This window comes from Eschrichtius robustus, chromosome 16 (assembly GCF_028021215.1).
Source record: "Eschrichtius robustus isolate mEscRob2 chromosome 16, mEscRob2.pri, whole genome shotgun sequence".
In the NCBI taxonomy this organism is placed as follows: Eukaryota; Metazoa; Chordata; class Mammalia; order Artiodactyla; family Eschrichtiidae; genus Eschrichtius; species Eschrichtius robustus.
Window position 1 is genome coordinate 628,914 of NC_090839.1, and position 11,771 is coordinate 640,684.

At 63.4% G+C, this 11,771-nt stretch overlaps 1 protein-coding gene across 1 annotated transcript; it reads right to left on the reverse strand.

Annotated features, from left to right (window-relative positions):
* Nucleotides 1–1,221: 1,221 nt before the first annotated feature.
* On the reverse strand, nt 1,222–2,762 carry ABHD16B (abhydrolase domain containing 16B). Its single transcript, XM_068525259.1, has one exon. It carries the CDS (start codon nt 2,632–2,634, stop codon nt 1,222–1,224), a length of 1,413 nt encoding a protein of 470 aa, XP_068381360.1. The 5' UTR covers nt 2,635–2,762.
* Between the last annotated feature and the right edge of the window lie 9,009 nt (nt 2,763–11,771).

Here is an 11,771-nt window from a genome sequence, read left to right on the forward strand (position 1 = left end):
CGGGCTGCACGGCAGAAGGTGAGCGGTGGGCAAGCGAGCGAAGCTTCATCTGCCGCTCCCCATCGCTCGCATTACCGCCTGAACCTTTCCCTCCCCCCGTCCGTGGAAAAATTGTCTTCCACGGAACCGGTCCCTGGTGCCAAAAAGGTTGGGGACCGCTGCTTTAGTGGTATTCAAACCCTTGAGGATCTGACCCTTCTGGACAGCATTCCCCCTAACAGTCAAGCCACCCTACATGTACTGATCCCTAGGAAGGAAACCCATTCCTCACCTGGCTAACTCCTTTTACTGTCTCAGCTCAAAGCTCACCTTCTCCCAATAGGTCTTCCTGGTACTTTAGGTCACCTTAAGTACCTGCCTCTGCTTGCACTGGCCCAGGTGCATCCAGGCCAGGTCCTGCTCTGGTGCCGTCAATTATATGCCTGCCCCACTTGCCTTCTTTCAGCTTTTCCAGAGTTTCTAGCTGAAACCACCCTGGCCAGCCCCTGTCCCCAGGGGTTGAGGACAGCCAGTAGTCCCTGCTTCCTACAATTAAGGGCAGGTGGTGAGGATGCGACTGCATTACAGATGGTGGTGGGCAGAGGGCTTGTCTCTCATTCTGTGTGGCATCCCTGAGCCGGGAGCAAAGCAGTGAGTGGTCAGTGCAGGTGTGTGTGTAGTCCCACCCGGACTGCCTGCCACTTACTCTGAGTCTGTGCTTCCACGGTGAACCCCATCCTGTAGAAGCCAGGAATGGGGCGGGGGGAGCCCTATGAAGCAGCAGCGTTGCACTCCTGGGGAGGTCCAGCTGCTAAGACTTCTACAGCCCTTCCAAAGCCAGTGTCCTCCCATAGTTAGAGGCGACTTGCACAGACCCTTCAACACTCATCTTTCCCAGAGTCATCCTGTAACCCAGGCCAGGTGAAGGACGCCTCCTGGCGTCCCACAGCCCATGTTCACACCATCCTTTCTAGGTGATCAAGGCACCCATCACACAGTGTTGCCGTAAACTGGGTCAGGTTAATCTTTGCATTCCCTTTAGCAGCTGGGAGCAGACTGGGACCGCCCACAAATGTTGGAGGGAGGAAGAGAAAGGAGGGAAGGGGAGGCCCCAGTGAGGGAGAGTGCCAGGTCCCTATGCACTGCCCCACCCTCCCCCAGACACCAGGTGGGGATCCTGGGCAGGGCCAGCTTTACTGGTTTGGGGTGGGGGGTGGGAGAAGGGACACGCAGAAGCACGGTCTACAGCCTCCAGGGCAACTGGAAGTCCTCGGGTTCCAGCGGACTGCAGTGGGTCGCCTCCACGTTCCTGAGGTGCTGGCGAGCCAGGAACAGCGCGAGCTGCCGGCGCCGCCGCCGGCTCAGGCCCTGGCCCACTAGCCAGGGGAAAGCGAGCCCGTGCGGGCCCCAGGCCTCCTGGTCCTCCTGCCGGTCCTCGCAGCGCGCGCGGTAGGAGCGCAGCAGGGCTAGGCACCACTCGTCATCCACGCGGTAGCGCGCGTAGAAGGCGGCCTCCTGCGCCAGGCTGCCGGCACGCAGCCATCGGGTCAGGACAGCGAGGCCCTCGCGCGCCATCACGGCGGGGTAGCGGTGCTGCAGCAGGCGCAGGAGCAGCTCGTTGCCGCGGTGGCCCTCCACGTCGCCCGACGGCAGGGGGCGCAGGTGGCCCGAGGTGCTGACCACGTCGTCCAGCGTGCGCCGGAGTAGCAGCACTGGCCCGGGGTAGCGGCACAACTGCTCGGCCACGTTGAGGTTGAAGTGCTCGCGCACCGTGCGCACCACCGGTCCCTTCCAGCTGTGGGGCATGACCTTCAGCGCCAGCGGCACGAGGTCGTCGAAGGTGGCATCGAGCACCAGCGCGCCCAGCTCCGGGTACGTCATGGTGGCCCACGTGGCCGTGAAGCCGCCGATGGACCAGCCGTAGACCACCACGTGCGCGGGCGGGAAGTGCAGGCGGTGCAGCGCGTACTTGACCACCACGTCCATGGCGTTGGCGTCGTGCTGAGGGAACGGCGCGCCCGTGCTGCCCCCGAAGCCCGGGTGGTTCCAGCCCAACACCGAATAGCCGGCCTCCAGCGGCGCCGACAGACAGCCCATCTCGTAGAAGCCGGCGTTGCCCTCGCAGCAGATGACGAGGCGCAGGCCGCGGCCATGGCTGCCCGGGCGCTGGCGGCGGTCCATGAACATGGTGTCGATCTCGTTGCCGTCACAGGCCACCAGCTTGGCGCGCCGGCCACGGTAGCGGTCCACCAGGCGCTCCTGGCCCTGCTGCAGCAGCGGCAGCAGCGCCCGCGTCATCAGAAACATGGAGCCGGGGTACACGAGCCAGCGGCCCATTGAGTGGGCCAGCGCGTAGCTGGCGAGCTGGCCGGGCAGCTCACGGACCTGCTGCAGGAGGCACTGCGCCTGGCTGCGCGCCCCGCGGGGCGGCCGCCCCTGTGCGTCTTCGCCCAGCGCCGCGCCCCGCAGCAGCCACACGCCCGCCGCGGCCGCCGCGCACGTCAGCGCCCGGTGACCGCTGCGGCCCCCGGCGGCGGCGCGCACGTCATCCCAGCGGAAGTCCACAGGCCAGCCGCGGAAGTTGTAGGTGTAGTTTGCCGTCAGGTAGATCTTGAACAGGTGCACCAGCGCCTTCACGAAGCAGACCACGCACATGCGCGCCGAGGCGCTGGGCCCCGACAGAGAGCCCTAAGGCCCAGTCGCCGAGCCGGGTCGCGCTGGCAGTGGGAGGCCCAGGTCCGGCCCGGAGGGCGGCGGCAGGGGCGGGCGCGCGCGGGGCCGCCTCGGGACATGCCTCCTCAGGGCTTGGCCCTCGTGGCCTTTATGACCTGGGCCCACCGGGGCCCGGGAGAGGCGTCCTCTGCCCGGCGAGGGCCGGCTTTGTGAGTCACCGTTGCCCGGGAGAGGCGGCACTCTGTGAGGGGCGCACAAAGGGTTCCCGGGCGCGGTGGACCGCCCCCCACCCCCGCCCGGGCCACAGCCTCGGGACCCTGGCGCGGCCACACCCTCGCCAGGCCCTCTTTGGCCCGCATCCTCCCGGGGCCTCGTTAGCCTCTCACCCCACGCCCAAGGCCATCTCCACCCGCGCCTGAGCAGCGTCTGGCCCCCTCCGCCTTGAACTGTAGGTGGACACACAGGCCAGAAATCAACAGTGCTGACCTCTTCCTGGGTCTCACCGGGAAAAATGCAGGGCTGCCCACGGCCCTGAACCCCCGCCACCTCCCGCGGCACCTGCCCGGGTGGGAGAGGGAGCAGAGACAGGACGAAGCAGCCCTGGGGATCAGGCTGTGTGAGAGTCCGCAAAGGCTACGGGGGGGCCCCCCAACAGGCCGGCCAGGAGGAGCAGCTCCCTGCCCAGCCCTCCCAGTGCAAGGGCGACGCCCAGGAAGTCCCTGGGGGAGCAGCGAGGCTGGCTGGTGGGGCTCTTTGCTCACTGCCTGTGCCCCTGCCCTCCACACCTTCCTTCCCAGGAAAGGGGGTGAGCGCAGGCCGGAAACCACCCCCCCTGCCCCGACCCTGCCCCCCCACCCCGGGCTGTTCTGGATCCTCTTTCCACTGACGCCTGCAGAGGCAATGACCTTCTCCAGGTGGGTCCTGCCTGGCCAATGTTCCTCATTTTCAGCCCCTGGTCGAGCCCTCCTCTCCCTGAAACCGCCCCACAAGATGTCCCTTCTCCTTTTCTGGAGGGCTCTCGTGGGTTCTCCTTTCTCTCCTGCACCAAAGTGGGCCGGCCCACCTGAGGGCAAAGAGGGCAGGGCAGAGTCCATGGGGGGAGGCAGACAAGAGCCAGGTTCCGGGGTGGGGGGTGGGGGGGCTCCTTCAACAGTTGCCTGGACCTGAAAGGGAATTTGGCAAACCCACCTGGACCCTCGGAACCCGAGAGGCCTGCCTTGGAGACCCCAGCCCTCTGGGGAGGGGGCTCCAGGCCCCACAAGTCCTCTCTGCTCCACTGCCCTGTGACGCCGAGCTGGGGGCATTGTTGGCCTGGTCAGCTGCCGCCAGGCTTGGGACACAGAGCTGAGGACGGCTGCTGCCCTCCAGGGCTGGTGGGCAGGAGGGGCCAATGGGCAGAGTGAGTGAGTTGAATAGCCATCCCCCCAACCCCTGTTTCCAGGTAAAATACAGAACACCCAGTTAAATTTGAATTTCAAATAAGCAACCAATACTTAAATTTTTGAGTGTAAGTATGTCCTAAATATTGCATGAGGCATACTCATATTAAAGTATCATTTATCTGAAATTCAACTGTAATTGGACATCCTGCTTTTTGGTGTGTTTGTTATTTTTTGCTAAATCTGGCAACTCTGCCCCCAGCACCCCTGCCCCCAGGCGCTGAGATTCTGATCTTCCTGATTATCCAGCTCGTGTCCCAGACGGGGTTGCTTGGGGTTGCTTCACTCATCAGTCGGGTCCTGAGGCCCAAGAGGGCGGCTCAGAGCCCGGGTGCAGGCTCCGCTCCTGTTCCTTCTGCCCTGAAAGCACTTCTCCTCTTTACTAGGTCCTGGGTGGCAGCAGGGGCCGTGGGGGCACCGCCCCAGGAGGGAGCCCGCAGGGTGCCATGCCTGGGGTCAGGGGATGGGCAGAGCCGCCCATGGGGACTGGTGGTCCTGGTCCTCCTGAGAAGTCTGCCCCGGCCCTGAGGTTAGGGGGAGCGTGTGGGCGTTTACTCTCCTAGGGACCTTTTTCATAAACTCATATCCTGGTGGGGGGGGGGGGCGTGCAGACCCAGAGGCTCCAGGCTCACTTTGCGAGCCCTCAGGAGCGACCCCAGCCGCAGAGCAGAGGCTTCGTCCTGTGCTCAGCCCGGATCCAGGCAGACATGGCGGCCGCGGTGGGGCGGCCCGCGGGATCGTCTGCATGGTATGGTGGACACATCACATTCTGTTTTGATTCCCCGGGGAAAGACGGGGCATGGAGAAGCAGCGTCCTCCTGGGGGTAGTCTCCCATCTTGGTTGGAAATAGAGGCTTCCCTTTGGCCGGGCCCACCTGCCCTTGGCTCTCCCGGAAGAGCAGGAAGCTTGGAGGAGGGGGAACAGCCAGAGACCGGATTCTGGGGGGCAGAGGTCAACGGGCTGGGGCTGCTGGCCCCCCGGAGCCCTTACCCTGTGTCTGGCCTGGCCCCTGACCCCACCAGCCCTGCCCCCAGCCCACAGGAGCCCAAGTGCCCCAGAACCACCAGCTCTGTTGAGACAGGAAAGCACATGACAGGAAGGGAGTCCTCCTCCTGCTGTCCCCTCTCCAGAAGACCCCCCAGATGGGACCAGCTGCAGCAGCAGTGACCTCTTGTGCCCCATCCCCCTGGCCCCGGTCTGCTCAGCGAAGGTGGGGCTGTGTCCCCTGTTTTCGGTGCTCAGATGGAAGAGGCCACCCCCCAGTGTTCACCGGGCAGACATCTGAGCGTGCGTCCCCCCTCCCCCACCCCCTCCCGCAGGGCTGGCTGGGGTCTCTGACCTCTGGCCTCCACCCCACAGGGCTCCCACCCTCCCCCACTGAGCAGGGCTCCCTCCTGGCCGGTTCTGCTCAGCTTCCCCAGAGGCCCCGACATAGGCTGCCAGCCTCGGAGGAGGAACGGAGGGAGAGAGGGAAAACCAGTCCCAGAGGCTGGAGGGGCGGGGGCAGGATCAGAGCCCCTGGCAGAGGGTGTCCGGGCTCTGGGGGCAGCACCGGCCCTGGGAAAGCTGAAGCCGCCCCACGGGAGGGGGAGCTGAGTCTGCACAAACGCCTCTGCTCAGGAAATGGGGTGCAGGGAAGGTAGGGGGTGGCTCGGAGCCCGAGGACAGGAGGGGACGTTTCCTGGCGGATGCGGGGTCAGAGAAGGGGCGGAAATGGCCAAGACAGCTGCTGAACATCTGGAATCACAGAGAGTTACCGGCGCCCTCAAGGATGGCGGGGTTTGTGGGGAGCTGTGCACACCCCCGCCCTCTCCTCCTGCCTTCCTGCGGGTCAGTCTCAGCCTCCCCTCCCACTGTCCCCCCATCAGGGTAAAGCCTGGGTTGGGGTCAAGAGCCCTCCAGGCCAGTCGGATGCGGGCCTACTTCCCGGGGGCTCGACACCCCTGGGTGGTGCACAGTGTGTGCAGGCCACAGGCCCGCTCCTAGGGTGGTCCCCGGGGCCCCATGCACGGCTGGAAGCATCAGTGTGTGCTCGGAGCCCCGGGTCGCTGCTGGCGGAGCCCCTCAGGGAAGACCTTACCCTTTCCACTCCTGCAGCCCCCACTCAGGGTTTGATGTAAGGTGATGGCTGCATTATGTTATGCAAAGAGTCACATAGGCTCCCTGCCATGAGTCAGGCAGAGTGTACGAAAGGGGACCGTGCTTTCCAAGGCCCTCTCTGGTACCCAAAAGTCTTAACCTTTCTCTACTTGCCCGCAGACATGCCCACCTACAGGCCTGTGAGCATCGCCGCATGCCCGCGGCTGGCCAGTGGCCACTCCTCCCCATGTGCAGACACTAACGCCCCAGCGTACCCTCTGCTGGTGGATACCCAGGTTTCCAGATCTTTCCCTTCAGCGTGGCTGCCAAGAACACCCTTGTCTGAGGACCCTGTCCTCTTGGTGATTTCCCCTCCACACCCGAGTCCTAAGAGTGTGCCAGGGTGTGGCCAGATTGCTTTTCCAAAAGTTTGTGCTGGCCTGTGAGTCATGTGGGGAGCGTCTGCAGCAAGGCCGGGGAGTGTGGTGGTTTAGTATTTGTTGGTCTACGTGTGTATAAGTTTAATGAGTGTTGACTGATCCTGACCTGCTGACCAGGCGCCAGGAGCCATTCCATCAGTCAGGCAATCCAGTCCTGCTTTTTGCCCGCTGCCCCTTGGAGGTCCCTCACCTGTGGGACCCCAGGGCTGGCCAGCTTCTCTCGTGGTGGCCAGATGGAAACTGTGGCCTGGACCTCAGCCAGCCCTGGCTCTGGAGAGGGGAGACTAAGCGGGGCGGGGATGATGGGATGATGGAAAGGATGGGGTACCCTCGGCCTGGGAGTCAGGTCTTGGGGTTTGGGGGTGCTACGTGTTTTCAGCAGGGGACCCTGAAGACCAGTGATGATGGCGGGAAAGGGGATCAGCGCAGAGGGCCTGAGATGGCTCCTTGCCCACTTGCCCCAGCGCCCCCCCCTTCCCCCCACCCCCGAGTTGGAGCCCTGGTTCCTGCCCACAGAGCCTCTCCTGGGGACTCTGACTCCACCGGTGGGGGTCTCCAGGGGGCACAGATGTTGCCTTTCCCTCCCGGCTCCTCCAAGTCCCTGAACCATCAACATTTGTCTCCTGGTGTTGAGGCGGAAGGTGGGAGGTGTCTCCAAAGGGGCAACCCACACAGTGGTCCTTGGAGAGCTCCGGAGGGCGGCCCGGAGCCCCCCACACCGGTGCCCTGTCCCCCTCCTCCTGACACTCCAGCGGGGAAGCGGCTCCTCTTTGGAGGCGGGGCCGTTACTGGGACGCTCCCACTCTACCCCCAGCAGCATCCTGGGTCCAGGCAGCCAGCCCAAGAGCGAAGAAGCAGGTGGGGGGCGTGGGTAGGGGTCTCAGGAGTGAGACCTCGGCTCTCCTCGGCGAGGACTGGGTGGGGATCCCCTTGGCCTCCACCCCAGACCCCCAGGGCCAGCCTTCCTGGGGTGTGGCTCTCCCACCTGCCCCGGTGGGTGGGCTGAAGCTGGCTTCCGCTTAGGCCCAGCGTCAGGGCTGGGGGCTCACGAGCGGGGCTCCTTCCTGACGCCCCCCAACACACACCAGAGAGCGGAGGAGGGGGAAGCGTCTGGAGGTTGGGGGCGGGGCAGAGCCAGCCCAGAGCAGGGGGGACCCTGCAAGGCCCCCGAGATCTCCTGGGGTCTCTGGCGCAGGGTCCGCTCTGCCCTTCGGGGTACGCAGCCGGGGGAGGGGGCTCTCCTTGGGCTGCACTGCCGGCACCTCCTGAGCTGGCTCTGAGCGGATCTAGGTTACAGCCCTCGCGGCTCCTTCTAAGTCTCTTGCGCAGATTAAAAATGGCAACTGTCCTGGAGCTGACCCCAGGGGACCCTGGAAGTTTCCTCCCCCCGCTTGCTCACAGACAGTCTCTGTTCTCAGCGTCTGCTCAGCTCCGGGGCGGCTGCTCTGAGGCGCGGGCTCCCCACCCCTCTCACCCCGCCGGTCTCTGGGGAGCTGGCACGAGGTCAAGCCCACCGCAGCCCATCCAGCCCACCTCCGTGGAGGGTGTGGGCGGGGCTGCGCCAGGGCCCAGACAGGCAGGCCCTTCTCCCCGTCCCCTCCCCTCCCGGCTGCCCCGCTTCAGGCAGAAAAGTGGGGCAAGAAGGGAGGGGGGATGGGGGGAAGGGAAGGGGTCCGCACCCCCTCGCCACAGCCGGGGCCCTGAGGGGTCCAGGAGGGGCGCCCCGCGTTGGCTCCTGAGGTTTCCCCAGGGGGCTGCCCTCCAGGGGGAGCCCACTTGGACCGCACACACACCACAGTCATGAAGGCATCACCACCCCCAGGCGGCCTGGCTCCAGGACAGGATCTGGGGGCCAGGAAAGCGTCTGGGCCTTTGCCCTAAGCCCACCCAGGAAGGCAGTGGGGCGGGGAGGACACAGGAGCAGAGAGGGCCCCCTTATCCCCCCCCTTCCTGTCCCCCACCCGCCCTGGGGATCTAACCGCAGGGCTGCCCACCCAGCCACTTTGAAGCTGCCTGAGGAGCGGGACTCAGCTGCCGGGGCTCCTGCGCCGGGCCCGCCCCTCAGGCTGAGCTGCGTGGGAGCCGGGAGTGACCACAGGGCTGCCAGCAGCCTTTGAAGTGCTGGGGCGAGGCCGCAGGAAGTGGGCAGTAGCCCACCCAGGCCCTGGGCCCACCCCACCCGAGGGCTGGAGCCCCTGCCCACTGGGCCCATGCACTGGCCACCTGGGCTGCCCAGGTGTGCCCTGGTGTGGGGAGTTAGGGGGTCAACTCCCCAGCCTCTGGCGCCCAGCCCCCATTTTGCCCATGCTCCCTCGGGGGAAGCAATGGGGCCAGGAGTTGGTCCCTCTCCCTCAGCTAAAAATAGCAGGGCTCAGGCTGGGTGGAAACCCCCCTGGCGGGGGAGGAAGGAGCGGGGCCACAGGGCTGGGGCCTCGGGGAGTGAGGCTGGGCAGGAAATGCCCGGGTGCCCCGGCCCCAGCAGCAGAGGTTCCCTTGGTGGCACAGCCCCCTGGAAAGTCCCAGGCGGTGCCTGGGACCCACGTGGGGCAGGAGTCTCCCAGGTCCCTCGCATCCTGGAGGGGGGCGCTCCCCCATACCCCAGCTGGTGACCACCGCCTGGGCCTGGCCTTCCTGGCCCCCAGGAAGCCCGGATGGAGCTAGTTCTTCCTCCTTGGTCATCTCTGCGCCTGGCGATGAACTGAAGAACCCGCCTCCGCCTCCAATCCCCCCTCACTTTCCCAACAAGCACTATTCACGGAGGGCCTGCTGGGCTGGTGGCGGGGGACAGGGCTTCCCCATGGTGCTTGCTGAGCACAAGTAAGGGCTTAGCCTGAGGGAGGGCTTTTCAGGAGGGAACACCGGGTGGTCGCCAGCCTGGAGTGGGAAGGGCAGGAGCCGAGACCAGGAAGGTGGCGAGGAGTTCGCAGCCTGGCCCTGGGAGAGGCCTGGAGCTGAAGGGAACTTGGCGTCCTGGAGGAATAAGAACGAGGCCAGTGTGGCTGGAACCTGGGAGGGGGGTACAGGAATGAGGCCAGGAATGGGGGACAGATCACGTGGGGCCTGGTCAACTGGGGAGAGGGGTTTGAGAGGAAGCCACTTCTCAGAAGCCACTGAAAGATTCAGCAAGAAAGTTCCAGACTCACGTTTGCATTTCAGAGCAGTCACTGCTTTGTGAAGGAAGGGCTGGGGGCGGGGGCGCGGCTTAGGCTGGAGGAAGGCTCCAGAAGGCAGGGAGGGGCCGGCAAGGGGGGTGTGGGAGCAGGCGGGCACAGCGGCCTGGGAGGAACGCGAGGGCCGGAGTGTCAGGGTCAGCTTCTGGTCTGCTCTCTGGTGGCACCAGCCTCCCGGTTGATTTTCCGAGCGGAGAGCAGCGGCTTAGGCGCTGGCAAGGAGAGAGTGGTACCAGGAGAGGATGGATACGCTAACACTTCTGGTGTTCTCGAGAGAAAATATGAAATCTAAACAGGATAAGAAGGAAGCCAAGAGAGGGGAAAGCCGAGTGCTTGGGAGAAAGGAGGGCTGTTCCTGGTGAGATGTCACAGCTGTGGGCGAGTGGGGGTGTGGCCACAGCGGGAGCTGGTGGGAAGAGTCGCTTCAGGGTGGGTGGAGGTTTAGGTGACAACTTGCTCCAAGGTGTGACTCTGGAGTGGGGGACTGGAGGTGTTTGGAGGTGGGGAGGTGGAGGAGACATTCAAAGAGGGCCCTCACGACGACTCCACGGAGGGCAAAGCAGGCGTTTCTAGCCTTCACCGTGACAGACACCACCTCTGTCACCGCCAGCAGCCCCGTCACTGTCCCCTAACCGCAGTCACCTCCATCACCATCGTCACCTCTATTGCCTTCAGCGCCATGATCACTTCCCATCAGCATCACCCAAATCCACCGTCCCAGGCACCACCATCACTGGTTCATTCACTCACTCACTCTGTGGGCAATAGTCCTGGCACGGAATTGCACTGGGCTCTGGTCGTGGCGATGAACAACACAGGTAATGCCTCTTCCCTTGGTGGAGCTACAGCCTCGTGGGGCAGAGCGAAGACAAACACACTCAGAGGTTTAGAAAACAAGCATTAGAATGATCCCGCAGTCCCACTCCTAGGAACTTACCCCAAAGAAGTGAAATGAATTTGTCAGCTGGCAAATGGTCCGTCTACACACTGGCAAGAAAAGGAGTGGATAACTGCTGCTCAGAAGGAGCATCCCTGCTAAGGGAAAGGAGCCGGGACCAGAAGACCCCATTCTACGCGGCTTTGTTTATGTGAAATCCTGGGAAAGACAAAGCTATAGTGACAGAGAGAGGATCAGTGGTGGGCAGGGCAGGGCAGGGCCGGGGGGCCGGGGGCAGAATGAACACCAAGAGGCTGAGGGGACTGGGGGGTGATAGGAATGTTCTATATCATAATAGTGGGGGAACAGTGGGGGTGGTTACACGACTGTTTGTCAGAGCTCATCGAATTGCATGCTTCAAATTGGTGAATATCATTGTATGTAAATTATACTCCAGTAAAGCCTCATTTTTCAAAAGACGTAAGAACTGTGAGTGGAATCAAGGAAAGCCTGCGGAGGCGATGGGGACGGAACTGAGGGCTGGGAGCTGTGAGGGCTGGGTTTGGCCTTGTCTTCCTGGCAGAGGTGTCGCTCCTCTTGGGTCATGAGCTAAGTCCGTGGTTAACTCCCCTTCGGTGATTTTAACTCGGGTGAACAGAGGCAGATCCAGACTCAAGCTATGCATTGAGGTAACTCGCTTTTTTTTTACTTTTTTTTGGGTTTATTTATTTTTTTATTTTATTTATTTATTTATGGTTGTGTTGGGTCTTCGTTTCTATGCGAGGGCTTTCTCTAGTTGTGGCAAGTGGGGGCCACTCCTCATCGCGGTACGCGGGCCTCTCATTATCACGGCCTCTCTTGTTGCGGAGCATAGGCTCCAGACGCGCAGGCTCAGTAATTGTGGCTCACGGGCCTAGTCGCTCCGCGGCATGTGGGACCCTCCCAGACCAGGGCTCGAACCCGTGTCCCCTGCATTGGCAGGCAGACTCTCAACCACTGCGCCACCAGGGAAGCCCCGAGGTAACTCATTTTTATAGGCTGTTTTTAGATGGGACATCGTTTCCCACGCAGGTAACCAGAACAGGCTGGCAGAAGTGTCTGTGAATGGCTAGT